The sequence below is a fragment of the Crocuta crocuta genome, unplaced genomic scaffold, assembly GCF_008692635.1.
Source record: "Crocuta crocuta isolate KB4526 unplaced genomic scaffold, BGI_CrCroc_1.0 scaffold28, whole genome shotgun sequence".
In the NCBI taxonomy this organism is placed as follows: domain Eukaryota; kingdom Metazoa; phylum Chordata; class Mammalia; order Carnivora; family Hyaenidae; genus Crocuta; species Crocuta crocuta.
Genome location: NW_027533256.1, coordinates 103,753 through 131,676, shown reverse-complemented (window position 1 = coordinate 131,676; position 27,924 = coordinate 103,753). Strand labels below are relative to the sequence as shown.

General features: G+C 43.6%; 1 protein-coding gene across 4 annotated transcripts in view; it reads left to right on the top strand.

The window, feature by feature from the left end:
• Positions 1 to 27,924, top strand: part of KCNMA1 (potassium calcium-activated channel subfamily M alpha 1) — a 738,944-nt gene that overhangs the window by 656,691 nt on the left and 54,329 nt on the right. For all 4 annotated transcript variants that reach the window (XM_077746494.1, XM_077746498.1, XM_077746497.1 and 1 more), the window contains exons 20-22: positions 982 to 1,105; positions 5,436 to 5,660; positions 8,873 to 9,065. In XM_077746494.1, coding sequence (XP_077602620.1) covers positions 982 to 1,105; positions 5,436 to 5,660; positions 8,873 to 9,065 — 542 coding nt within the window. The remainder of the gene's footprint in view (positions 1 to 981; positions 1,106 to 5,435; positions 5,661 to 8,872; positions 9,066 to 27,924) is intronic.

The following is a 27,924-nucleotide window of genomic DNA, read 5'->3' as shown; positions in this document are numbered from 1 at the left end:
GGAGTATATTTCTTATGCTGTATGCCTGTTAGATCTGCCTGATTTTATTATAATTCTTAAGGTTTTTGGTGAGGCTCTGCCAACCCACTGGGGGGGAGGCCTCTATAGCAGCATCTTCCCTTTCCACCAGTAAACAAGGCAAGAGAGCGAATTCAAGACAAGTTTATTAAGATGCGTCTGAGTGTGAGCGCTCATCCAAGGAATGCTGCAGTGGGGAGGTGAAGTGGGGGTGGGGGAGACTGTCATTGGACCGTTAGTGCAAATACAGTTGTCACGGCAAGGAGAGAGGGTGTTGTTTAGTATTGAAATCATGTATTCCAGATGTGGGCATTTGGTAGTCAATCTGCTCTGAAGTGACATGCTGCTGAATCTTTAAAGGGCTTCAGCCGGGGAGAGCAAAATCTGATTGGGCAAATTGCTAAAATATTTAAAGTGCAGCCTGTTAAAGCTTTTACTGCGAAGAGCATCACGTCAGAAGTTGTAGTCAGGAAGAGCAAGTAATTGGCTTTCCATCCTCATGCCAGTCAGTCAGCATGAGGCTCTATTCCTATTCCTTCCTCTTCATTGCCAATGCTAATAACAACCCTTTGGTGTGAGTGTGTATGCGTGTGCGTGTGTCTGTGTGTGCATGCGTGTGCAGGCTGGGGAGATTGGATAGCTTGTAAAATGAGAATAGGAGGGAGGGATATCCATGAAAAGGAAGCTAAATCCACAAAATGACATGAAGGCCATTTTAGAGAAATAGGAACACGAGGGGAAGGTGGAATTATTAGCTGATAAAGGTCACCTGCATTTCCAAGTGGTGATGGCGGTTGGGGTAGTTGCCTTTCAAAGAATGGGTTCTGCAAGCAAAAGAATGGCCTTCAGTGACAGCCACTTCTTGTGCATCTTTCAACCCCTCTGAGATCTAACTCAGGGGGCACTTTCCATTTATAATTTATTACATTTTCCACTTATGTTTTCTTGTCCTTTCCTCCCCAGGCATGACCCCTTGTTAATTCCTGGCAATGATCAGATTGACAACATGGACTCTAACGTGAAGAAGTATGACTCTACTGGCATGTTTCACTGGTGTGCACCCAAGGAGATAGAGAAGGTCATCCTGGTGAGTGGCGGGCCATGGAATCCATGCTGTTCACTTCTGTCTCAAACTACATTTGCTGGGAATGAGGGTTCCCTAACTGGATGGTGGGAAGATACAATCTCTGGTCCTAATTATCTTTGATAATTAAAATTAGGGACACACTGAAGCAACTAGAGCTCTCATCAGAATATAAACCAAGGGTGGAATTTTAAATCTCTGAACATTTATTGGCTCATCACGATAAGGGGTGGTCATGTGCTATGTGAAAGGCATCATGGGAGGCAGTAGGTACTGTAATCCCTATGCATGTGGCTCTGTCTGACTTCTTTACACCTCAGTTCTCTTATATCTACGAAGGTGAGATGAGAATGAGAGATGAGAATTACAACCCTAATTCCCAGGGTTGTAGTGAAGAGTAAAACCCACATGGGACTCAATAGTTACTTATTATTATTATTAAATCCCACAAAGAAATGTGAATGCTACCAATATAATAAACAGTTATTTGTTTATAACAATATCTTGCATTCTTCTGGGTAATAGCCTTGTGTATTTGAGACCCTGCTTAACACATGGTGCAAAATGCATTGGTGATGATGACAACGATGACCCGTGCATGGGTCTATCTCGGGGAGGTGGGAGCTCAGAGCCCTGTTTTGTGGTTGGGTCATCTCGGTAGCAGCAGTGGGCGTCTTCTGGTCTGCCCTAGGAACGTCAGCCTAGAGAACAATCCATCTACTCTCCAGACTTGTTCTGTTCACAGCTTTAGGTTTTAATGCCCACATCAGCTTCCCCACAGTTCATTGTCTTGTTAATCATGAAAAAATGGATTAATAGGAAGGTCAGATGGAAGGGTTCTTTCTCCTTTGTGCCTTCTCATTGCAGATCACTGTGCCCTCCTACTTTATGTCAGCCAGGAAAATTCTATCATTTCTGACGTCATGGCCTCCCTTCTTAGAAAAGAAGCCCCTTAGAATGGCTTTGTACTCCAATCCACTAGACTTTTCCCTGTGTTTTCTTGGAATGTGTGTATGTGTGTGTTTTCTCAGTTTATTTATAATCAAGCAATTATGAGCCAATACAGGGCTGTGCTAGAAGCTGTCTTGGAGGTGTGAAAGTTGCAGACAAAAGCACAGAAAGTCGGAATTCTCAACAAACAGCAGTTGTCCAATTTACCAGGAATGCAAATGGTTCTAATCACAAAGGTGCTCTGTGTATTTACATCCTATTGTATTCACTGCTCTTTTGCCCTGGTGACCCAAACTCAGAGTGGTGTTACCCATCCGTGGCAGGTAAAAGGGCTGGGTGCTATATCGGGAATCCGGGGTCTTAATGGCTTGCCTATATTCCTGAAGATCTTATGGCTAGTTGACATCAAAACTGAGTCTCTTCTGGCATGAAAGAGTTTAGGGAAGCGAGTTACTACCTCTGTCATCTGAAAAACATCATTTACCAAAACATTTTTAACAAGCCATTTACGTGCTAGGCACTGCTCTTGTCACCAGGGGGATAACCCCTGACTAACTGATGTTCTAGTGGGGGCAAAGAGGTAGATGATGAGTATAGAAAAGCATTTCAGATACTGCTACAGCGCTATACAGACAATCAAGCAGAGCCATGGGTTAGAAAGGAACTGGGAGGAGCTAGTTAGACAGTATGTTCCAAGAAGTCCTCTCCAAAGTCACATTGGAGCAGAGATGAGAATTCTCAGAAGAGCCAGCGGTGTGAAGATGCTTTGGGGTTGCATGTACCCACTGGGTGTGGGACACTTAACTGCTCTGGCGGTTTGAAAATATGAAATGGCCTCGATCTTGAGGAAATGGTCATCTATTTAGAAGACATAAAATGTAACTATGAAACAATATATTTAAAGCCAAGTGTTATGAAGCACAAAATGCTATTCAAATCTAGGGGAGAAGGACTAGGATGCATCTGAGAGGCCAGAGAAGTCTTGAGGGCAAACAGATTGTGCTTTGAAGGGTTTAAGGCTATGAAGGCCCAGCCTGAGTTAGGACTTCCAAGAATGTGTAGGAAGCATGAGATGTGTACATGAGTAGTTGCTGTACTGGGTCTTAAATCTGGCAAGATCAGGCTCTCCCGGAACTGGGGTCTTGAAAGGGTTCTGTGGATCATGTTACTGTGGCCGATCTAAAGATTGATGTTTCTGTCCCCAGAGCTAAGCTCTGTGGTCAGCCACTTTGCTAAATGGTGCCTTCCCCACCTCCCAGTGTAGATTTCCAGCCTCAACTTTGGATCCAGGTTGTATTCCTCAGACTCACTGAGAGAACTAGACTCCCAGATGACCTGACCAATTAAAAGTAATTAGAAACCCCATTATAGCATCTTACAGACTCATTGATGCTCTGCTGGTGGTACCCAAGCACTCACACATCCAAGCAGCCAAGATAACTAACTCCAGGTCTTGTCCATGAAGTGGTGATGTGGAATGTGACTTCCCAGTGGGTCCTCCTTGGTCACTGTTTATAGGACATTTCTTACAGCCCCTGTCTTAGGTATAACGGTACTATCACAGAGGGAAACCAATAATGGTGACAGCCCCTGCTTTATTGTAACGATCAGGGAGTGAAAGCTAGCTGCTTCTTCTCCTTGGGGGTTACTGTAATAACCCTGACATTGTCGTGAATTGCAATATTGGCATTTAAACAATCAATACACTGGTCAATTCTAGGGATTAAATCAAACAGAGTTTGATATGTGCTGTGGACATTAATATGCCCCCCCAAAAGCATTGTGAGTCACACGGGGCCATCTAGGCATGCAGTGAGTGGACAGGGAGCAAGGAAGGCAAGAATGGGAGGTATTGGACCAGAAGGAGAGGCAGAGAAAGCCTCCTATGTTACTCTCTTCGCTATCACACTGAGCAGAATGGTGGCAGTGGCTAACCATTTGTGTGGGAAGCTGGGGTCCTCCTCTCACTGCGTTGATTTTATTCATTCATTTGTCTCCTTTGTAGATCAAACCTAGGGTTGGGAGAAGACATGGGCTTATTGCTCTTGCTGATCTATCTCTAGATCCTTTTAATTGCTATTTGAGAATAATCTGATGACTAAAGTCATAGTCTGATGACTTACACAGGTGGGCCACTCCAGGCACTCCCTGGAAACCACAAGGCAGCAGTGGACAGGGGTCAGCAAAAGATCATATGATAAATAATTTAGGTCTTCCTGGCCATACGGTCTCTGTCACAGCTAATCAGCTCTGCCGTTGTAATGTAAAAGCAGCCACAGGCAATACTAAATGAATGAGATGGGCTGCGTTGCAATAAAATTTTTTTGGAATTTGAATTTTATACAATTTTCTCATTATGAAATCTTATTTTTTTGTTTTTTCCAACCATTTTAAAATATAAAAACCAATCTTGGCTCACCAGCCATGGCCATACCAAAACAGGTTATGGGCCAGATTTGGCCCGTGGGCCATAGTTTGCCAGCCCCTGTCTCAGGGTGTGATGTTCTACCTGTTGATGTTATAATGTAATGTGAAATGCCATTGATGAGTCCAGAACTCAAAACTCAAACTTCTCAAGCTAATACTAGCATAACATCTTACCATTTTGTCATCATTTCAGCAAGAGAGACAGCAAAGACTACTACTTTTACCAGAAATTTCATAGAAACTAAGACTTCTCTTTTTTTAATATATATATATATATAAATATGTATATTTTTTAAAAAGAGANTCGAACCCACGAACCGCGAGATCATGACCTAAGCGAAAGTCGGACGCCTAACCGACTAAGCCACCCAGGCACCCCAATATATTTTTTAATGTTTGTATTTACTATTGAGAAACAGAGAGAGACAGAGCATGAGCATGGGAGGGGCACAGAGAGGGAGAGACAAAGAATCTGAAGGAGGTTCCAGGCTCTGAGCTGTCAGTACAGAGCCCGACATGGGTCTCGAACTCACAAACTGCGAGGTTATGACCCGAGTCAAAGTTGTATGCTCAGCTGACTGAGCCACCCAGGCGCCCCTAAGACTTCTCTTTTTAAACACAAAATATTGCTATTCCCTCTTATTCCCCACCCCCAAATCATTAGTAAATACCACCTGCTCATATGTATGACGACATAACTTTCTTATATCTTTTGTCAAAGAAGGTCAGGTTATGTGTGGATATATGTTTACATATTTATTACCCCAGGATAATGCATGCACATATACTCATACTGTAAGTGTATATGGCATATACGTAACATTGATGAAATAAAAACAATAGCACATAGTAAGCACTCAACAAATGTTTCTCTTTATGAAAGTGGTTTTTGAAATCCTTACCAAAACACTGTGAGGTCTTTTCTCCAATGATGGTGCACTTCTCCGTGTTGCAGACCCGAAGTGAAGCCGCCATGACCGTCCTGAGTGGCCACGTCGTGGTCTGCATCTTTGGTGATGTCAGCTCAGCCCTGATTGGCCTCCGGAACCTGGTGATGCCACTCCGTGCCAGCAACTTTCATTACCACGAGCTCAAGCACATAGTGTTTGTGGGCTCCATTGAGTACCTCAAGCGGGAATGGGAGACGCTTCATAACTTTCCCAAAGTGTCCATATTGCCTGTAAGTCCAAGGTCACATTATCGATGCTTTTTCCTTCTTTTCATTCACAAAAGAAAATCCCAGATGGATGTGATAGCTGTAGCTTTGATCATGCGTCTGCTTCTTCATCTGGTTATGGGCCCGAGGACTCAGCCCTTCCCTTATGCTCTGTCTAGGAATATCTAAACCCTGGGAGACCTTATTAAAAGGAATTTGCAGCCAAGTTCAGCTGCTCATCAAGCATGAAGTTTAGCTGATGCCAAATGTATTAACCATATCAGTGTCTATACACTCTCTTTGTCTTGTCTACCCAAACCTAGTGCTTTGAGATATTATGACACTTATAGCAGAATTTACTTATGGAACTATTTTTAGCATTTTATTATGACACCATGAGTACTTCTATGAATCTTGGTCATGTCACTTTTTGTTTTTAACTAAGTGGCTTTAATGAGTTCTTTCATTATTTCTGCTGTATGGAAGGCCAACCCCTTCTTCTGGCCACTCCCTGGCTCCCATTCATGTAGAAGCCTAGCAATATTTTCCTGGGCTGGTATGTGTACACACACATATGTGCATGTGATATTCTTGATTTAAAAATATGTTAGGACACAAATCTAAAAAGAATAGTTTGAGACTCCACAATTTAGTGTAAAGATGCAGGATACATGACCTAGGAGTCATGTAATTACTTCCTAATCATTAATCTGTATGTTTTTTGTAAACTTTTAAACAATTCTAGGTTTAGTAAACTAGTAAATTGATGTAGTAAACACATGTAATTAAAAATAATCACCTGAAGAGAAACAAATAGTCATACACGTAGAAGAACATAAGCAGATAAATACCTTGCTAATTTTAGTCCTGATAGATTTGATTATGTATTTCCACGATTATCTTCCTACATGGGCTTTTCCACATAGTCCCTTGGAACACATCGACTGGGTCTATAAGTGTTTTGTAAAGACCTTATTATTTTGTTGGGCTACGTGTGTGTGTGCATGTGTGTGTGTGTGCGTGTGTGTGCATGCGCATACATGCGAGTGTGCATTGTGTATGTATAGGTGTTGGGTGTGTATGTAATGTTTGGTGTGTATGTGTGCATGCTGTGTGTGTATATGTGTGTGTCTCCTGTGTGCCCTTGTATACATGCACTCACCTGTTGGTGTATATGAGAATGAGCTCTCATATTTGCTGATCCTTTTTAAGCCCTCCAAAATTTAGCACACTCAAGCACAACATATGGTACAAAATGGACCTTTCTCTATGTCTTCACATATTCCATTGTTTAAACAGTGCCCCACATATGGAGCCAGCCCAGAGAAACATGGTGTTTCTATGTATCTCATGTGTATTTCTTGAGTTTTGAAATCCTGTGTATACAACTGTGCAGGGATTGTCTTATATCACAATTACTGCTGGATTCCCTACAAGGTGAAAATTAAAAGAATATGGATGTAGGCAATTGAGGCTTATGCAACTGGCAAAATGATTCAGGAAGTTGGTCAGACTTACTTTGTACCAAGAGATCCCTGGAAAAGAGGGATTCTTCCCTCCCAGAAGATACTGCTCCAGAGATTGGAACTAGTAGCTTCCCCCATAGCACTAAATGCCTCTTGCATCATAGTGCCACTTTGCAGCAGTATTTTGGGGCCTGAGAGCAGAACTGTGCCTCTCACTGAGGCATAAAATAAGGTTGATGGTCTCAATCTGTGTGGCCAAGTCCATCGTTTCAAAGCCCCTTCTCCAGGAAGGATAATGAGACAAAGGCATCCAGGGATATAGGGCTGTTGGCAAACCCTCTCCCTATACAGTCAGTGAGTTGAAGGCAACTCAAATCTTCATGTAGGCAAAACAGAAGCTGGATCCAGGCTGGAGGACCGAGTATGTGAACTCCAAAACGATGCCACATGGGCCCTGGGGAGCCCTGGCATGGGATGGCCTGATCAGTCCTTCTGTGATCCTTCCTGGGGACACAGAGCCTGTCAAGGTCATGCCTCTCCCCTCTGACACTAACCCTTCTTTTCCACCTGTGCTTGCCTTCTCTTCCTCTCTGTCATTACCTCCTTGTTCTGGGTTTTCTTCCCCCCACTACTTTTTGTTGTTACGGGATTTAAAAAAAATCTGTTTACTAGCTTATTTATTTTTAATTACACCGGTAATATACACATACGTTCTTGTTATAAAATATTCAAACAAGACAGAAGTATATAAAGTCAAAAACAAACTTTTCTCTTTACCCCCAATCTTATTCTCCTCCCTAGAGGTAATTACTAGTATCAGTTTAGTGTATATTTTTCTGGAAATTTCTCTCTGAATGTACATGCACTTACAAGTACCTTCATAAATATATGGTTTTATTTTGTGGGTTTCTTTCTACATAAATGAAATCACACATTTTGAATGATCTAGGACTTGCTTTTTTGTGTTTTTGTTTTGCACTTATCCCCTATTTTAGAGATCCCTCCAAGGCTCCCCCTCCACAGAGAGCTGTTTTGGTCTCTTCACCAGCTACATAGACTTTCCTTGTGTGTATGTCCAATGGTGTATTCAACCATCACTCTGCTGTGGGTCAATTAGGCGATTTTCTTGTGTTTTATTCCTTGCTGAAAATTTGCAATAAAATTATATGACTTGAAGCTTAACTTCTTCCCCCCTCCCCTTTGCAAGATGCACATTAATTCCATCTGTCTCACGACCCCCAGGTTGAGCAGCCCTCACCCCACCTCATCACACCACGCTCACTGGCTATTTCCCCTTGGCTGCATTGGAAATTCTAGCCGGCGCTGCTTTTTTGCTCGAGACAGAAGTGACCTGCTATTAAGTAAACAGGGCTTTGAAACCCACCCCCTCGTTACATTCTGAAAGCCAGAGGTTGCCACAGGACAGTTTCTTAAATCAAGACAATTTCCAGGCAGGAAGAAGATGTAGAACTCTGGCATTATTCCTCTCCCTCGTTTGTTAGCAACGGCTTGATTGAGTGTGGAGAGCAAGCCTGAAATGCCGCCATCAGCACTGACTACCCTTTAGATTAGCACACAGCTCCTATTCCCTTGAATGTTGTTAGGCCAGCTTAATGTCAAGGCATAAAAAAGATACTTGTTAAATAATTTCCCAAAGCTCCGGCTCCATCTTTAATTTGTTTTTATTTTTTATTTTTTCTTCTTTCCCTCTCGTCCCTCGGTCTCACTTTTGCTTCTTCTTCTTTTTTTTTCCTTTCCTCGATGCCAAAGGGTACGCCATTAAGTCGGGCTGATTTAAGGGCCGTCAACATCAACCTCTGTGACATGTGCGTTATCCTGTCAGCCAATCAGAATAATATTGATGATACTTCGCTGCAGGACAAGGAATGCATCTTGGCGTCACTCAACATCAAATCTATGCAGTTTGATGACAGCATCGGGGTCTTGCAGGCTAATTCCCAAGGTAAGGACAGCCTGTAATACTTCTCTGCTGTGCCTACAGGGGACAGGGGCTGGCAAGAGGGATATCCTTCACTCAGTAATTCAAAGAGGCTCACATCAGCCTGCCTGGCAGTAAAACCTGCAGTCGCAGGGATGGCTTTCAAAGGGGCATCTGCTGCCTCTTCTTACCATCACGGGAAGCAGGCCTGAGACCTGAACACCCACACTCCGAATAGGCTGCCTTCCCGGAGACGAAAGCAGCCTTTCAGCTGCCACCCCCTCAGTCTTCCCAAACAGTGCCTTTATGACCAGGGTCACCAGCTAAATGTCAGGCACTGCACAGATGCTGGCTGATCCTAATGTTTCTCTGCAGTATATATTTTTGCCATTGACCTATGTTAAGCTTTGCCATTGTTATAGCTGCATGGGGGTGTTAAGCTGTACCTTGTTATACGCTGACCTACGGATGGTGACCCCCCAGACAGTGGGGACTATATGGGCACGAAAAGTCGTTTAGTAAGCGGTGATGCTCATCAGCCCACACGCTCTCTACCGGAGGCATGCCAGAGTGGAATGATGTACATCTGCCTTCTCTGCTCTGCCCCCATCTCCCCTGTCATTTTCTCTGGGATCCTGGGCAGATAGCTGCTAGTAAAGATGTCATCTAAAGTCTCAGAGAGGCAGCGTGGCAAAACCTTGTAACAAACAGCCTCACTAATCAGAGCCTTGGCAGGACTGCTTCTGTGCAGGCTTGCCATGAACCACAGGATCATTGTCATAAGTGGTCTGCTGGATGGGTGACATTGGGTGTGTGATGGGGGTCTGAATCCCATCATCCCAGGACCAAACAGAGGGAGTGCAGCCCGTGAGAAGTCTAGCTGCTGGGATACAAAGCACCACCTTATTGACGGGACCAAGCTCGGCCCCATCATGCAGCCCAGACATGTGCTGCTTGATCTCTTGTCAGCTCAGCACCCGCGTCACCTCCTTCCAGCATCTGCTCAACAGTGCAGCAGAGCTGGGAACGGCAGTTCCTAGAATCCTCTGCCCTGCACAGTTCTAGGCTGGTGTCTGTCAATGAGAGTGGGGCACCGGGACGAGATCTGGAATTTAGAAGAGACCAAGAAGCCTTGATTCTTTGGAGGCAGCAGCGGCCAGACCCTGAGCAGAAGCGAGGTTCAAAACATCTCTTAAGGGAGCTTTTTGAGAGTCGCCGGCCTTGCTCCTAGGGGCTGAGGAGGGTGGTGCGGCCTTCTCTGAGTTGCCTGGAGATCTATAGCACCTCCTTGGTATTGCAAGTGAAATGGCTAGTGGTGGCCTCTTTGACTTTTATTCCTACAGCCCTTCCAATGGTTGCATCAACATCCAATTTTCTTCGTACTTGGAATAGAGTGGCTTCTATTCTTGACGTACCCCTGACTGCTATGGGCTGAAGCCTGGTTTTGACCTCTCCCCTCTGCCATCCTCCGCCTCGCCCCCAAATCTAAATCTTGGTATCCACTTGCTCAGCTGGGCCTCAGGGCAGAGCAACATGTCACGGTTCTAAAAGAGAGTGTTACTTACCCAGCTATGTACTGGAGAGCCAGAGCCTGCCTCCTGTCCTGCCTGCTCAGGAAGCACAGGTGACGGAGGAGATGAGGAGACAGTAAGCTGGCCTTCTGGGAGGTGGAAGGGGCAAGCCTCTGTTTGGTTCCTGCCTTTAAGTAGTTCTTCCACGTGTGTCCTCCCAACTCCATCCCAGCATGAGCGTCCCCCTGGGCCCTTGTTAGAAATGCAAAATCTCATGCCCACCGCAAACCTCCTGGGTCAGAATCTGCATTCTATCCGGGTTCCCAGGTGACTCGTGTGCACTACTTTAAGGCACAATAATCTGCACACTAACAAAGCCCGGTCCAGTGAACACACTCACCAACCTGATTAGATGTTCCTCTTCTCCTGGTGGGACCTAGCAAGGGGAATGGAAAGAAGTGGAAGAAGGAGAAGTGCTTCCTTCGGGGGGAGATGGAACTAAGCAGGAGGGGCAGGAAAATACTCCCTTTCCCCAGTATGTCTGTTTTCTCCCAGCTCAATAATTGTGATTGTCAAGGTCCATAGATCAGAATCTCAATGCATAATTGAGTTACGTGTGCGTCTGACATGGTGTTCCTTCCAGCTCTCATAAACCTGTCCCCGCCTCTCAGATCCTATATGATGGCCACCCTGGTAAAAATGCTTCCCCTCCTCTCTGCACATGCCCAATTCTCAAAAGCCTTCTTAACTCTTGTAGCACAGGAACGAGCAAGGAAAATAGGCTTTGGTGGGAGATAAGGAGGAAGGGGAAATGGAGCATATTTTTCCTGCACAAAAAAAGAGAAGGGAACTCCTTCTTTAGTACCTCCAACCCCCTAAACACACACACATACACACCAAAGAAGGCTGAGGGTGTATCCCATGACCAGTGGCAATTTTCAGACTCTTGGTCAGCAGTGGAGTGGAGCCCATGCGCCTCAGCAGCCAGCAAGCAGTTCATTCTGCTCTCAGTGAGAGACTGCCAGAGCTCCGGGCACACTGAGCCCATATTTCCCCTTGTTTTCTCACTCTGTCTGCTCTTCTCTTGTCCTTGGTTTCTAACATCCTCCTCTGGGGACACTCTGACCTTCCAAAAGTCTAGCAGTGGCCATCAGCACAGGTAGTGACTTTCTCTCTGATGAGTGAGTGCTCTGTATTCATCAAAGCCCACTCCTTGGGTTTGCCCCAGCCCATGGAGCTGGAGGGACAAACTAGGTCTCCCTGCCACTCTCCCTCCTTGAGAAACTTTTGACCAGCTGGAATGCTCATTGGCCTCAGATATTTTAATTACCCTTCATCGGGGCATTTGTCACAACCACATCCCAAGTAGATTGGAATTAGAGGGTACAAAATGGATTTTGTGTTACTCTTTTCATGTTGGGAAGCAAATCTAACTTCCCCTGAGTGATAGCAACATAGATTTCTGGCCACTACTACCTGCTTCTCATCACTATTTATTCTGTAGTCCTTATGAAACCCCCATCCTTGGCTTTGTCTTGAGAGCTACATTACCATTTCTCCAGAACTCAGCAGGACAGAAATGTGGACTCAGGGCAAGCGTGTGTGCTCTGGGGCCAAAATATGCATGCATCTCAATGGGAAGTTTTTCTAGCATGATACCATGCCACATGAAAAATGTGTCTTAAGATTGAGGAGGTAGAGTCTTTGTTGAGATTTGTGTTCAGACACTTGCCAGTGTGCATTATTTGGTCTCCGAGACTAGCAAAGCCTCTTTTCCCTCTTCTCTATTCACATTCCCTTTTGGTGCCACTGTTCTAGCCCACATGGTGTCAGAACTGACCCAGCCTAGGGATTTTGGACCCGACGCTTTCCGAAAAGATCTGAGATGTGATGGCTGGTTGTCAAAAACAATTACAGAGAAAGGTGGCATACCCCATGCTGGATGGTATATCCGATGTGACAGTTGGGTCTATGAGATGCAGTTTTAATATACAGCAGGCAGGACTGCAGTGACAATTATATAAAGCAGGTGAAGCTGCTTCTTGCTGGTCAGCAAACATCAGCTCAGAACCACTTTACAGCTCTTTACCGGCAACTAAGTGCCTTTATTTACAGAGCGCCTGTCACTTCCCTTTGGCTGGGGAGCTGGTGTATTATTTAGCACGTATTTATCTGGGGAAAACATTTCAGTTTAAATCAGCTGGTACAACAGTGGCTCTTGCCAGACTGTTACCCTGTGGTTCTAAAAGACAAGAACTGAGTCTGATCTTGAAAGGGAGGGTGAGCAGAGGAAAGAAGGGCCCATTCTCAGAGAGCCACTTGAGTCAGTACCTGAAAAGAGGAGGCATGTGATTGAGTTTCCCATTGTGCTTTTGTATCACATTATGCAATGAGCATCTTATAGTTTCTTCCTGGTTAGCCGTCTAGTGAAGGTAACTCTTCAGAGGAAGAAATAGGAGTAAATGAGTATCTGCTCTGCATCAGGCACTATAAAAGCCCAGAACACAAAGATGACATGGATTCAGCCACTCATCATCCTTGAGGAGCTCAGGTGGTGGAGGAGATACCTCCATACACAATTACCATGCAATGAGACAAGGATGAGGCTAGAAATACAAGAGCACATAGGGCTCCTCAGTTTATATATTTCAAGGAGTTGAGAAAGTTTCCAAGGAGAGGTGATGTTTGTGGGTGAGTTGAATACATGTGGCTCTTGAGCACTTGAAATGTGACTAGTGTGACTCAGGAATTTCTTTTTTTCCCCTTTTATTTAACTTAATAAATTTAAATTTAAATACTGGCATGTGGCTAGTAGCTACCATTTTGGACAGCACAGGTCTAAAGCATTGGCTTGTTGGCTTTTTCAGGGCTGGGATTATATGAAGATGATGATTAAATCCATCTTTTAAAAAGATAGCAGGCAAGAACATGCGCATGGTTTAGACATGGAAAGAGATGGCAGAATGAGGTACAGAGGCAGACTGTTGTGATGGACATGAAGGGATGGATGAGCTATGGTGATGGCAGTCACAAGGGCAAGGAGAAGACTGAGGTGGATTTGAAATGGAAAAGATAGTCCATTGAAGGCCAAATGGGTGAGATGGAGGTGTGGATGAGCAAGAATGAGGAGTTGGTAATGAGTTCTGAGGTTGGCTACTGAGTGGATATAAAAGTGATTAAGTAAGCTAAGGACTCAGGAAGAGAAACAGGCTTGGGCCAGATGGTAAGGAATTTGGTCTTGGTTCATTTGAGTTGAAAGGATATGTAGATAACTAACGAAAGTTACATTCATACAGCTATAGGGATAAAGATAGGTTAGAAGTTGCAGACTTGGAAATCATTGGTGATGGACAGTGTATAGTCCTTGAGAGTGAGTGTTTCCCAGAGAGAGAAGGCAAAAAAACTAAGAGAGAAGGGCCAAACCTGGAACCTTGGAAATGTGAACACTGAAGGGATAAGCAGAGGAAGAGAACCCAGTGAAAGGGGCTGAGGGCAAAGATTTAAGGAAGTAAGAGTGGGTGCTGTTAAAAGTAAAGGAGAAGAGAGTTGGATAAATTCCAGATAGCAGTTTAGAGTGTATCCTACTTATGTGTTGATATGTGTGTTTTCTTGAGTAGACTATGAGCTCTTTGAAGGGCAAGGACTGTTCTTCTTTTGCTCATCTTCATGTCCCCAGTGCCTCTAGCACAGGATCTGACATAGAGTTGACATGCTATAAGAATTTGTTGGGCTGAACTGATTTGAAAAGAAGCAATGATCATCACTGTCAGATAGTGCAGAAAAGTCAAGTAGATGATGTTGGATAAAAGGCAATGATACTTTTAACTCTTAGGAGGTTGTTGATAACCTTGGCAAGAACAGTTGAGTAGCTTGTTGCCAATAGAGGCTGTCATTCAGGGGTCTGAAGCATTAATGGGAGGTGAGAATTTGAAACCATATATTACTCTTTCAAGTGCACATAGAGAGAGAAATAGGACATATCAGAGGATCTTGTCAAAGAAAAGATTTCCTTTCTGTTTTTAGAGTGTGGAGAAATCCACCATATGTGTTCACTGCAGTAGACTGAGGTGGAACCCCATTGAGAAGGAGAGTTTGAAGCTTTTGGAGGGGCCATTATATGACAGTGTACAGAGAGACGCAGGAGAAAATGATGTGGTCTTGAAAAGGAGAAGGGGTGCCTCCAGTCCCTCTGAAAAGGAAGGCTAGATGGGGAAGATGAAGCCAAAGGCAACCACATGGTTCTCCTTCACAAAGTGGCCAGTTTGGTTTTCCTTGAAGATCTAAGGGACCAGGAGAGTTGGGATGGGGCACTGATGGTGATAAAGGTTCAGGGCAAACATTACAGTAAACATGTCAGGAAGCTGGCTGGAGTGAGGTGAGAGCATGAGTGAGTGTTGGTGAGGGCCAGCCGGGGTTGGAATTATGAAGGCATCACAGTGGGATCAGCACAGCTCTGCTATCTTCTTTGCAGTTCTTGGCAGAAACAGCAGCAAATGTACAAAGTGGCTTGAGTTTGGGATAGCAATTCAGAGGAGGTGAAGGATTCCATGAAGCTGTTGAGAGGTTATTAAAATGAGTGGTTGCCAGGTCTAAGATGGTAGATGGAGAAGTCAAACCAGTGTTGGGACTTATAGACAGAGAGGCCAAAACAAACCAGGAAATAAATCTCTGTGATCGAAGAACAGAGTGTGAAGCAAAAGCATGAGAGAGCTGAAGGGTGGGAGGTTTGATCTGAGAGAGCAGTGTGTGATGAGCTTGGAGAATGAAATATTGCAGAGCCTAAGCAGAAATTGGTGGTATTACTCTCATTTTGCATGAGAATCCTGGGTCCAAAGCAAAGCCTGTCTGAGTACCACCAGCACTACCAACAACTGTAATAATAACACTAATGTTATGAATGTTTGCGCCATTGCGTGGTAGGCATTCTGCCAATTGAGATGATATGGTTTTCACCCTTGGTTGTACATCATAATAATTTGAGAAACTTAAAAAAATTATTGATGGCTGGCTTGCACCTCAGCAACTGTGGTTTAACTGGTCTGGGGTACAACCTGGACATTAGGAGTTTTATGAACTCCCAGATGATGCCCGTGTGCAGCCAGGGTAGGGAACTACTCCCCGAATTGTTCCTCCAAGGAGGTGTATGTAGTAAGGAGGTTACCATTTTTATTGGAAAGGGAAGAAACTGAGGCCTTGATGGGTGAGGTATGGGTTTTAGCGTGGGTCTTCTGGTTTCCAAGAGATCCTAAACTTTAATTTTTTTTAAATATTTATTTTTGAAAGAGAGAGAGTGTGAGCAGGGGAGGGGTGGAGGAGGGAGACATAGAATCTGAAGCAGACTCTAGGCTCTGAGTTGTCAGCACAGACCCCGCCATGGGCTTGAACCCACAAACTGTGAGATCATTACCTGAGCTGAAGTTGGACACTTAACTGAGTGAGCCATCCAGGTGCCCCAGGGATCCTAAACTTTAAACTATTATTTTACTTCTTTACGACAATGCTGTTGGCTCAGCTTGTTGGTCTGCCTTCTTTCTTTCATATTTTCTGGATAGTCATTAGCTTCCCAAGACTAAAAAATGTTAAGTGGAGAAAAAAGGGGTTGGGAATGTGCTGGAGACCAGACTGTGGTTTCTACCAAATGGCTGAATTTGTCATCTCGTCTCTGTCATATGTCTCATGGTGATAAGTGAAGGATATTAATTGACCAGTGGACAGGCCTTCCTCCCAACCACAGCTTTTAAAAGACGGCCAAGAGGAGATCCAGCACTATGCTACTACTAAATAGTAACATCACTCACCCCCAGAGCCAGCAGTATGCTCCCTCAAGAGCTTGGGTCTCCTTAAGAAGATAGGGCATGTGTATTCAACATTGGGGTTCAATTTGGATGTTGGCGTTACAGTTCCTCTGTGATTCCATTTCCTGTTACATGCTCTGCATTCCTCAGACTCCTGCTACCTGTCCACAAGCCCTTATTAAGCACTCGTTGTGTGTTCAGACTGTGCATGGCAGGCACTGTTAGAGAGACAGAGGTGCGTGAAGCACATTCGCTGTCCTTGCAACCTCCAATGCAAATGTATAACTGCTTCTGAGTGCTGGTTTATTACCAGGAAAGAATTGCAGTCAATGGAGGCTAACATGGGACTGAAATTGAAAAAGAAAGAGAGTGGGTTTGAGAGACACTTTGAGAACATGAATAGGATTTCAGCAGGTGGAAACAAATAGAGTTGGCTACAGTCAGAGAGAAGCATCGAAGTAAGGGTCAATAATGCATGGATATGTGTTCGAGGGACAGTGATAAGTACAATTTGGCTGGAAGACAGTGGATGTGTAAGACAGCAGGGAGACCTGAGGCAGAAGTGTGGGCTAGGCAATGAGGGATTTCTTAAAATTTTGAGTTATGAAGCTATAAATTATTCAATAGACACTGGGGAGCTACAGCAGGTTTCAGAACAAGAGAGTGATGGGATCAGACCTGAGCTTCGGGGAGATTGATCTGGCAGCACTGTGAAGCACTGTTTGGAGTGAGAAAGAAAAGAATGCCAGGGACTGGGTAGGAACTGTGGTTATCCAGGAGATCAGGAACCTTGAGCTAGAAAAAGAAGGGGAGGCTATTTTACTGTGAGATGTAGTAGATGTAGAACAGATTGCATGATTGTGAGCTTCCTTCTCAGTGGCAGAGGACAGTGATGAGTTCATAGGAAGAGGCCTCAGCATGGGGGGCCTGGCCATGGGGGAACGCGGTATTGGTAATGTTGGGTTCTAGCCATGGTTCCTTTCCATATAGACTTGGCAGAAAATCCAAGTGACCATGAAGAGCAGATGGGTGGGCATAAAGTCCTGCATCCAGGAGAAAGTCACAGCTACAAGTCTGCCCCATAGCTCATGCTCTATGAGTGGAGCAGAACCTTGGAGAGAGGTGTGAAGAAAGAAAGGTGAAGGGCAGAAGGATGAGGAGCATCTTAGAAAGGGCAGAGGGGAACATTGGTAGAAGCCGAGGAACCACAAGCTGAGCTAGGCTCCCAGCTTCCCAAAGGACAGAGAAACATGTCACAAGCTCAAAATAAATGCCCCCTGCCTGCTTTCCCTCACACCTCTAGATTTATTTTCCTTTATTCTTTTTTTAATTTTTTTGTTTTATTTATTTTTGAGACAGAGACAGAGCAAGAGTGGGGGGAGGGGCAGAGAGAGAGGGAGACACAGAATCTGAAACAGGCTCCAGGCTCTGAGCCGTCAGCGCAGAACCCTATGCGGGGCTTGAACCCACGAACCATGAGATCATAAACTGGGCTGAAGTCAGACACTTAACTGACTGAGCCACCCAGGTGACCCTAGATTTATTTTTCTATATTCTATCCTCTTAGTAGCTACCAAGTTTTAAAAAATATATAATGGCTCACACAAACACTCCAATAGACACATAAGCATGTATGTGTATGCACACCAGTGCACATAAAGGTGGGTGCCTGCGCGCGCGTGCGCGCGCACACACACACACACACACACACACACAATGGTACCTGCAGCCATCTGTGACCCTCAGCCATGGTAACACTAAATGATGTCCACACATAGGCAGGTGCTCCCCCTTGACTGCATTTCAACAAAAGTTAAGAGCCTCAAGTAGGGAATGACCTTTTCCTTTGGAAGAATGGCCAAGGTTCTTGGAGAAACAGCATTAATTGGGGGCATAAGACATATCCTAAAGTCTGAGATTTCTTTTCCTGTTCCCGAGAAGAAAATGTGACTTCTATTTTATCTTTGGGGGAGGTTATATGGATTAGGACCTCTAAATTATTGAATGGCAGAAGTCAGGACTCAAAAAGACTTTCCTAAATTGGAACTTTGGGACAAAACCCACAGGATGGAATGTAATGAAGTCCACTGGGCATTAAGTTTCAAATAATCACAGAAGACAGGCTGCATAAACCTGGCTGATGGAAGTGTAATTTATTTTGAGTAGTGATTGTTTCTTCCTGGCCTTTCTGGGAGGGAGTGAGTCAGGAGTTATGAAGACTTGAAGGGAAGAGCTAACAAACTCAAGAGTGCAGCCAAGGAGATGGTCAGAATGGGAAGGACTGGGACAGCCTGTCCCTTGCCAAGCAGTTAAGAGAATGGGGGTTAATGGACTGAAAGGGCCATTTTGTCTTCTGCTCCACTGGAAAAACCATGACCAATGGCTAACGATTAAAGAGAACCAGATTTTAGCCCCGCATAAGGAAGACATTTCCAGAATAGAATGGGCTGCCTAAAAATGTAGTGAGCATTCTGTTGCCACACGTCCATTTGCCAAGGGAAAGTTACTGAGCTGACCTTTGTGATGAGAGGGACATTGGATCAGATGAGTTCTTTGGTCTTTCATAACTGAAGGTCTTTGGTATGCTCTTTATTTTTATTACATGGGGATCTGGGTTTCTGATGATCTACATTGTTTCTCCAGAGAGAGAGAGAGCTATGGCATTTGGCAGAATTGGGGTTATAATGGATCTTTTAGGGGAAGCTTTCACATCCTTCCAGAATGGCACTGTCTCTGTGTGTGAGATGCAGTGGGGTAAGCAGCGCACATCTGGCTTTTCTGCTAATCTGACAGACCACCCTTGTCTTCAACTCCCATGTCACCCTCAACGTCTGTCCTCCCAGTGTTTCCCCTTTTTGTCTTCCCTGCCTCACCCCTGCACACCCAGGACACACTCCCCTGCTCTCAAACATACCTATGCACATGTCCTCACACACATTTCCCATCCCTGACACAAGAGATGCATTTTTTTTTTCAGCTGCTCTCCTATGACATTCATTGCCACAACATGGTCTCTCAATTCTGAAAGGGTTGGGGGGCGGAGGGACAAGCCATTTCTCTATACCCACCGAGTGAACAAAGCTCTGTGCTAAAATATTTGTCTTCAGTTGTAACTGAAACTGCTGTTGGCTCCAGTCCCCCAAACCAGAAAGACAATTATACTTAACTGTTTAGAGATTTATAAATACCACACTGGAATAGCCTCTAGGTAGTAACTTTAGATACCCAGCCCAATAATTTTCTTTTATTGGTTTGTGATTTAGATCTTATTTTGAGTCCTCTATAATAAGAGTAGTACATTTCATTAAAAGAGCTTACTAACCAATAAAGAAAATCTGGCTTAGGGCTCAAGCAGGTCTCGAGTACAGAAAGGGGCCTGCCCCGTTGTATCTCTTCGGCAGACATTACAAGACTAATCCCGGCACAGGAGTGCACATGTATTTCAGCAAAGCGGCATTCGCAGCTGCTTTCTTCTAAATGACTTCAACTTGGGGGAATTTTTCCCACACAGCGTATTTTACCACATGAGAGATCCTCTGAAGACGGCCATTTACTATTCTGGTAATAGATTCCCAGCGATGAAAACAAGGAAACACAAAAACCATGAATAGCTGTAACAAGAGATCGGAAAGCCTGGACTCTGCTGAACCGGTGGAGGTTTGTAGGCCTTCCATAGATGAGGATCTTCCTTGGGGAGGGGATGTGGGGGATTCAAAATAAAAACAGACAACATAACTGTTGCTTTCCAACTGTATGCACAGCACATTAAGTTCCCCTCTCAGGCTGGGCCCAGCGTGGGACAACTGCAGTGAAAGAAAATCTTACTTTCAGAGACAGAAAACAGATGTGGGGTGGTGCTGGGGTTGGGCGGAACTCATCGTCCTCACATCAGGCTTTACTCCTTAAAACCTGCGTGTATAGTTAATCCATCTTTTTTAAAATTGTAAGCCTTCTTTTTTTCAGTTGAGTCAAGTACCAGGCACACCCATATGCAATATCTCATGTATTCTTCCTGATAACCTGTTAAGGCGGAGGTGATTTATCTCTATCTTACAGATGAGAAAACTAAGGCCGAGGAAAATTCAGCACCTTCCCCAAAGTCTCATAGCACATCAAGAACACATGGAGTTGATGCCCAAATTGTGTGATTCCAAAGCCTGTGCTTTTCTTACTGCGTCAGTTAGCCTCATAGAAGAGAGCGCGTGTTATTGTCATGAGAACAGGCCTGAATCTGTACATCCGCTTTTAAGGGTCATGGAAGCATCCCTGGATGTGCTAAATGTCTCTTTTCATCTAGAGACTCGGGGATTTTTTTTTAATGTTCTCATTCTGTGCATCCCCATTTTATAGGTCCCTGGCCCTCCTCCCCCCAACAATCAGAGACACTGGGGTTCCCTTGGTTCCAGTCTTCCTTGCTACAATAGCTACACAAACAAGAGTAGAGTTGAGAGAAGCATCAAGAACTCTGCTTAGCCTGCCTCTCTGAGCAGCTTAATTGTTGGAGTTTTTCACTGTCAATATAGATTTGATTTTGGAGCTGTCAGAACAAGGGCAGAAAGTTTGAGACCCTGATATTGCTCTCTGTTGTCCAGACACTTACAAAATATTTCCAGGTTTTATTGATTCATCCCACTCTCCAGGTGGAAGTGTCCATAAAAGGCAGTAGATGAGAATAAACAGACCACTCCAGCCCCCAAAGCCTAGGATTTCAGGTGGTGTGTTACACTCAGAAAATGGTCTGGATAAACTGTCCTTTGGGAGGAAAGTGTGGCTGTATAATAAAGAAAAGTAAAAGAAGCCTTGTCATCTATGGACTCTCTAAGGCCCCTGATGAGATTCTGGATAAGGAAGGGTCCATCAGGAGTTCTTTTCCTGAGCATTATTTAGGTTAAACCCCATGGCTGAGGTTAGGGTCCCCACTCTTTCCGTGGTCATGCAGTCATGGAGCTAATGGGATCCACAGGCAGAAATGACACAAAAATATAAAATAAGTTGTATGACACAGCTTGAATACATGTATTTAACGATATGGGACCTGCGTCACTCCACAGTACCTGTAAAATGCATGGTGTAAGTCATTTGTAATTTTCTGAGGCACGAGTTTCATCCATACACTAAAGATAACGTGCATGCCCCAAGCCAGTAGATGAGCCTAATCAACCATCCAAGGGAGTTTTGTCTTTACCCATCTATGTATAGCCAAACAACTCATATGAAGTCCTAAAACCTTTATTTCTTTTTTAAAAAATGGTTCTGCAAAGAAACCAACTGATCTATAAATGACTTTAGTTCTGGATTTATAGACTATTTAGGAGTATGGATGGTCCTTAAGTATTTCAGTTATACTTGATGGAATGTTCTGGTAGATATCATTCCCCAATTCTAGAAAAGCAGTATAGGAGTCGTTGAGCATCTTGTTAAATATCCTCAGTAAAGAGTTTCTACCAGCTCTAAGAGCCACAAGAATGTCACCACACAGTGTGTTAGGAGAAGCCAGAGGCTGCTTTGGGCTGCAGTGGTTGGGGGCTGGGTCTCTTGAGTAAGTGAAGTTGAATTTGAAAATAGGTGTGATTATCATAAGTAAAGTGCCTACAGCCAGGTGGAAGAGACTGAGGCTGAGTGAGAGAAGGCACATACACAAGAAATGCCAAGTGTAGTTCAGAAAGGGGCGCTTGGCTATGTGTCTGATGATGAGAGAACAGAGGGGCCTTAAAGGTCTCAGGGTGTCAGAGGAAAGGAGGTAGGTGAGGTCACTGTTAATTTGGGTAGGACCTCAAAAGAATGGCCTAGTCTATCACCTTACTGATCTCCCCACTTTCACCAACTGTCAGAAATACATGTAAATGCTTAGCACAGCACCTCCCACCTAGTAGATGCTTGTAGAGGTTTGTGGAGTGAGCAAATGAGTGATTTACTCCCAATATCTGTTGTTTGCAGCTGCTCTGTCTTCGTTTGCTCTCAAATGAGATAAAGCAGCTCAATACTTTGTTAAATACCACACCCTTTCCTCCCAGGCTTCAGTCACTTTCCATTCCTTTGACTGTCGGGCACTAGCAAGGGCTACAAAGATCCAAGATGTTAAACTAGTCAGGCTTGTCCAAATATTCTCTAGTAAATCACCCCAGTCCTTAAACCTTTGCTAATAACTCCTGATTCTCAACTTTGCATTGGCCTCACTGCATGTAGTGTTGCACAATAGGCCTAAGGAGGCTGTAGAATTGAGACCTCCACAGTTCAATAAAAGGCAGAAACCATCTTTACTTCCTACTCGAGGGAGCTTGGAATGGTTCCTAAGAGCTTTCCTGGCCATGTGGAGATGGACACTCCTCTTAGCAGCAGACTAGCCAGTGTCGCCCTAATACGTGGGCAGGAAGAATTCAGGGGATGGGTTTTGTCACTCTAATGTATGGTGGCAAATCTCAAACGGGGCTGTCAGAGTGACGACACAATTAAATAGTGTCAGGAACCGGGTCCTTCACCACCACGGATGGCAGCTCTGAATGAATGGATATAAAACACTTTGTAACTGAGATGTAGTGAGAGATCAAGCAACATTAGCTATATTTGTTACTATTAGTTTTGCATAGTTTTACTACTTTCTTTTGTTTGCTCCCCCCAAATAACTAATAGCAAGATAAGAATGGTCCCTTTGTACCCAGCAGCCAGAATAGCTGTTGATCATGCTTGTCAATAGATAGGCATAGAAAGCAAAACACCTTTGCGAGGGGAGAAATCCAGGAACAGTAGATGTACAAAAGCCTACAGAGGAGTTGAGGAAAAACTGGGGCACATCGACAGTGACCACTGAGATTTTTCCTCCATAGACAGGCTAGTCTGGTACCACATGATGAGGCTTCTCTATGAAGCAGAGAGGCTAGGTCTCAGCTCACTGAGGTTCTGATAAAATGAAACTATCCAGAGTCGCGACTGAAAGAGTAGGGCCCATGCTGGTCCGGCTAGATGATAGGTGATAACTATCATCACCCCTTGGCCTCTTTTTGCCTCAAAAAAATAATTTTGGCTCTCGGCCAGAAGATCTGGGGAACTTTTAGCTTTTAATTGGGGAAGAGGTGTTGGATCCCTTAAGTACCTAATAAAATGATGGATCTTCTCTTTGCCCCTCCCCTTACACCCCTAGAGTTGTAGGCAGAAATATTTGCTTACGGATGTACTAAGTTTACCTTGCCCAGTGGATTTTCTGCCTTAGCTGCACATTGCAATCAACCAGGGAGCTTTTAAACCTCACCCAAGCCACATCCCAGAGCGCTTGCACCAGACCCTAGACATAGGAGATTCCAAAGTGCAGCCTGAATTGAGAAGTACAGACTGAGCCTCTTTACTCAAGGTACCCATCCATGATTCTCATATGGGACTGCTGATCCAGTAAGTTTACACCTCCATGGAATTGGCAGCCTAGGGGTGCTTGCGGGGAAGTTGGAAGGCACATAATGGACACTATAAAAATCTGAGTTATATGAGAAATGAACTTTGACTCGTGAACTTCCAGGTGGCTCCCAAATACACATCATCCTGATCCACAGGGAGCGGGGAAAATAGACGAGGGGAATGTGCATGGGAGAGGTCAAGGCAGGTAGGTGCAGGTAGTTTTCATAATGCCTAATCAGCAGTTAAGAAATGGAAGAACTTTGAAAATCAATCAAGCCCTGGGTATAATGACAGAGAAGGAAAGTAAATAATGGGAACGTCATGTTTGACGTTTCAAACTTAATCTATAAACCTACTTTTAAGAGGCCCCCAGTTGATTATAATTCAGGGTGGCTTTCTTTTTATTGGATTATATGAGGCTGTTCCACATTTCTAAGGGAAGTCCGCGTGTCTCTCATTTTATTAATTAATTAATTAATTAATTAATTAATTTGCATTTAGGATACCGTAGAATTTTTCTAAAACCGTCTTTTTATGAGCATTAATTATATACCATGCAAGGAAGCAATTGCCTCTATGTTATGAAATATTAAATCAAAATGCTTCCTGTTCCCAGATGTCCCAGAGATAAATACGGCAGTATTTTGAAGCCCCTCTTGGAGCTGTTTTGCCTGCAAATTTATTGTTTTGTCTCCATTTTCAGAAAGCCCTGTTTTCGGTGAAGTATAGCACTCTAGGTAGTTTTTAAGGCGCAAACTCCTCTGGAGTTGCCTGTGTCGGCAACAACTCTCATGTAGATAGCACACGAGGGATGGCGCGCTGATCGGCTCCTTTAAGATGACAAATGGGCAGAGAGTGTTATTGTCTTTGATTGCATGCCTTACATCATCTGTATGTAGGAATAAAAGGGCCATACTTTATCTTTAGCCATTTTATAAATATTTAAGTCCTTATAGTTGCCTAAAGATATTAAAGCATATTTTACAGTAGTCGGAATATAAATATTATATATAGCGCAAGATACCAAAGTAGTTTAATGAATTCATAATTTTCTTTTCACATTTATTGGAATGTGTTTTATGTTCCAAAAGTTCCATTTAAAGAATAAGATACCATTCTGCTTCCTGACAACACACCAAGTGTGGCCAGCATTTTGGGCGGGGTCTCAGTTCCAGTGTCTATAGAGGCTTTCATTAAAGAGGCAGAAAGGCAAGAAGTCAGGGTACCGGGATATATTTCCTCAATCTCTATATTAAAAAATATATATAAATAACTTTGAATAAACGGTTCTGGTGCTTATTTAAATTACAAAGCCTTCCAAAGAGAAAACTTTTTATAGCCCTTTTCCTCTATTTCAAGGAGATTAATTCAAAAAAACCTCAGTAAGAGCAATAAAGATGTAGTTTGCAATTTGCCTGTCCTCCCAACCCACCCCCTTTTGTAAACCCTGTTGGCCAGTATACAGCCTGATTCAGGGTATTGATTTCAATAGTGACTTCCCAGTGCTTTCTAAACATTTCTCCGTAAGTTAAAGAATTCCATCCAGCTTGCTCCTTCCTTCTCCCAAATGCAAGAGAGTGACAGGGAGAATATGACTGCATCTCTTTTCAATTTTCTCGTGAAATATAAAGACTTTCCTCTTTAATATTTCACAAAGTTTCTCCAGCTCCCAGTGGGAGTCCATGCTGGGTAATGTTTGCTAATTACCAACAACAAAACTAGACATACAACGCTGGTAAATTACCTGACCCTTTCCATTTTAATGAGACAACAAGGATTTCGCGAAGTGATGTTGTTTCACTGGTTAATGGTGTCAGCAATGTTGTAATTGTGGGTTGAGACGCATTAGCTGAACAACCACATGTAGAAAGGGCTTTCTCTTGACAAGCCCTTTGGAGACTAGAACCATATTATCATTAAGCCTTTGTCATTTGCATGCTGCTAATCACTTACTTTATTATCCAGAGTATCCATTGTCTTTCTTTAATTGCTCTTTAAATTAAAATTAAAAATAGTTCTAAAGCCCACAATGGCTGGGATAGCATCTTGATTATGAAGATAACTTCAAGAAAATGGAGCAACTGGTAACATATTGCTGGGATTATGAGAGTCCCACTGTTATGTTCCATGCCTGCGGGCCCCAGGAGCCTAATTGTGGCGGTTTCTCTTCCTTTAGCCCATACTGTTTGTTTAATAAATGGTTATTTATGGCCTTTTTGGCCATTATAGCAACTTTGGAGAAAGTACATCCTTCTCATTGGTTTGAGCACTGCAATTTCATTCTCCGGGCAAAGGTATAAAATACTATGGGAAGGCAGTATCTGTACTCAAGCCTCTGAAAAGATATCCTCTTGATTCCCCTTGCTTGTTTATTCTGTACATACTTTTAAAATTTGGGGCCATGAAAGAGACCTAAACTTTGGGGCTAAAGGGAACTTTAGAGTCATCCCCATTTTTCAGATGAAGAAACTGAGGACCAGAACAGTTGCCATAACCATAATCACAGAGGAGGAGATGAACCCAGACTGTCTGTTGCTGGGTGGAGTTGGATGCAGGGCTCCTGGTGGGAAGATCATGCCTTAAGAGTTACTCCTGAAAGAAGATATGATGTCATGTTGTGAGCTGTGATGTGCAAGCAGCAGGGCTGTCACAGCGCAGTACACTTAGTGTGTGTCTTTTGGGTGCATCTGTCAGTGTGTTTGTTGGTACACACTATGTGCTAGCATACTGGAAGAAAAGGCTCAGGTCTTCCACTTCCTTAAAACAACAACCCCACGGGGGAGCCTGGGTGGCTCAGTCTGTTAAGTGTCCAACTTCAGCTCAGGTGACGAGCTCATGGTTAGTGAGTTTGAGCCCCACCACAGGCTCTCTGATGTCAACACAGAGTCTCCTTCAGATCCTCTGCTCTCCCTCTCTCTCAAAAATGAATAAAAACATTTTTAAAAACCCTATGGATGACTCTGCAGTCATTCCTGAATACCGAGGGATTAAACCCAGAGTTATCATGATTCCATTATCATATACAATGCCCTCAGAATTAGGATGATAATTTTGAGAACCAGAAGGGATTGGGCATTGCCTTATCTGCCTCAAATTCACAGATGGGAAAACCAAGTTTAGATAAAACATTGAGTCCTTCTAAGTTCTCATAGGGCGTTAAGGGTTGACTTTTGATTCTCTGTCCATTTCTCTGTCAGCATTACCAATCTATTGTTGATATCATCATCATCATCAAAGTTAGTATTTATAAAGTGCTTATTCTGTTCCAGGCACTCTTATAAGCAATTTACCTGTGTTATTTAATCTTCATGACATACTACTCTCCCATTTTACAGATGAAGAGACTGAGACACAGAGTTTAAGAAAATTTCCCAAATCACAAACTAGAAACTGAACAAGGTGGCACTCACACTCAGGCCGTCTAGCCCTAGCATTCAAGTTTTCAACCACAGTGTTATGATTCATTTCAGGTTACGGTCAAAGGATATTGATCATGGTGTATATGACTTTTCAAAATCAAATTAGCACCAATCAACCTCTTCTTTAGTGAAGATTGGTGTGTATTGGGAATACTTGATCCTAGTTTTATATTGTTCTGCCGGCATAAACATGTATGCAGGAAAGCCTTTAAAACTTAAAAGAAAAAATTTACTGTGCTTTCTTTTAAAGGACTATCAAATGTTTGGAACGTGGGCTGTTCTTTCAGGCCAGGCATCCTATCTTGAGAACCTTTCAGAGACAGCTGGCTGAAAGTTGTCGGAGATGGGATTCTGCTTTTCCTGAACTGCCTGGCATTGCCTTGGATTACTTGGCAAATCCATCTCTTACAGCTCCTTAATTTTCTGTGCCCTTAAGATATGGATGTTTTCGTTTGCCTGTGATTTCGTAGCTCTGGTTTTTGCTACGCTGGCCATTGGTTCATGTTAAACCAAACAACTGGGGCCCATTTGGCATTTGGTGTTTTAAAAGTAAAAGGACACTTGAACTACATGACAAATGCTGGAAAACAAAGCCCATAGCACTGAGAACATAAAGAAACTGTTTATAATGTAAAGGTGGTTACATTTTCAGTCAATCTATCACTTTAATGAGCTCTTTGCATTTCTTTGATTAATGCTTACAAAAGGGGGAGAAAAAAATTGATGTAATGGAAACAAAATGAGAAAACACAGGGGAGGTTTTTGTGTGTTT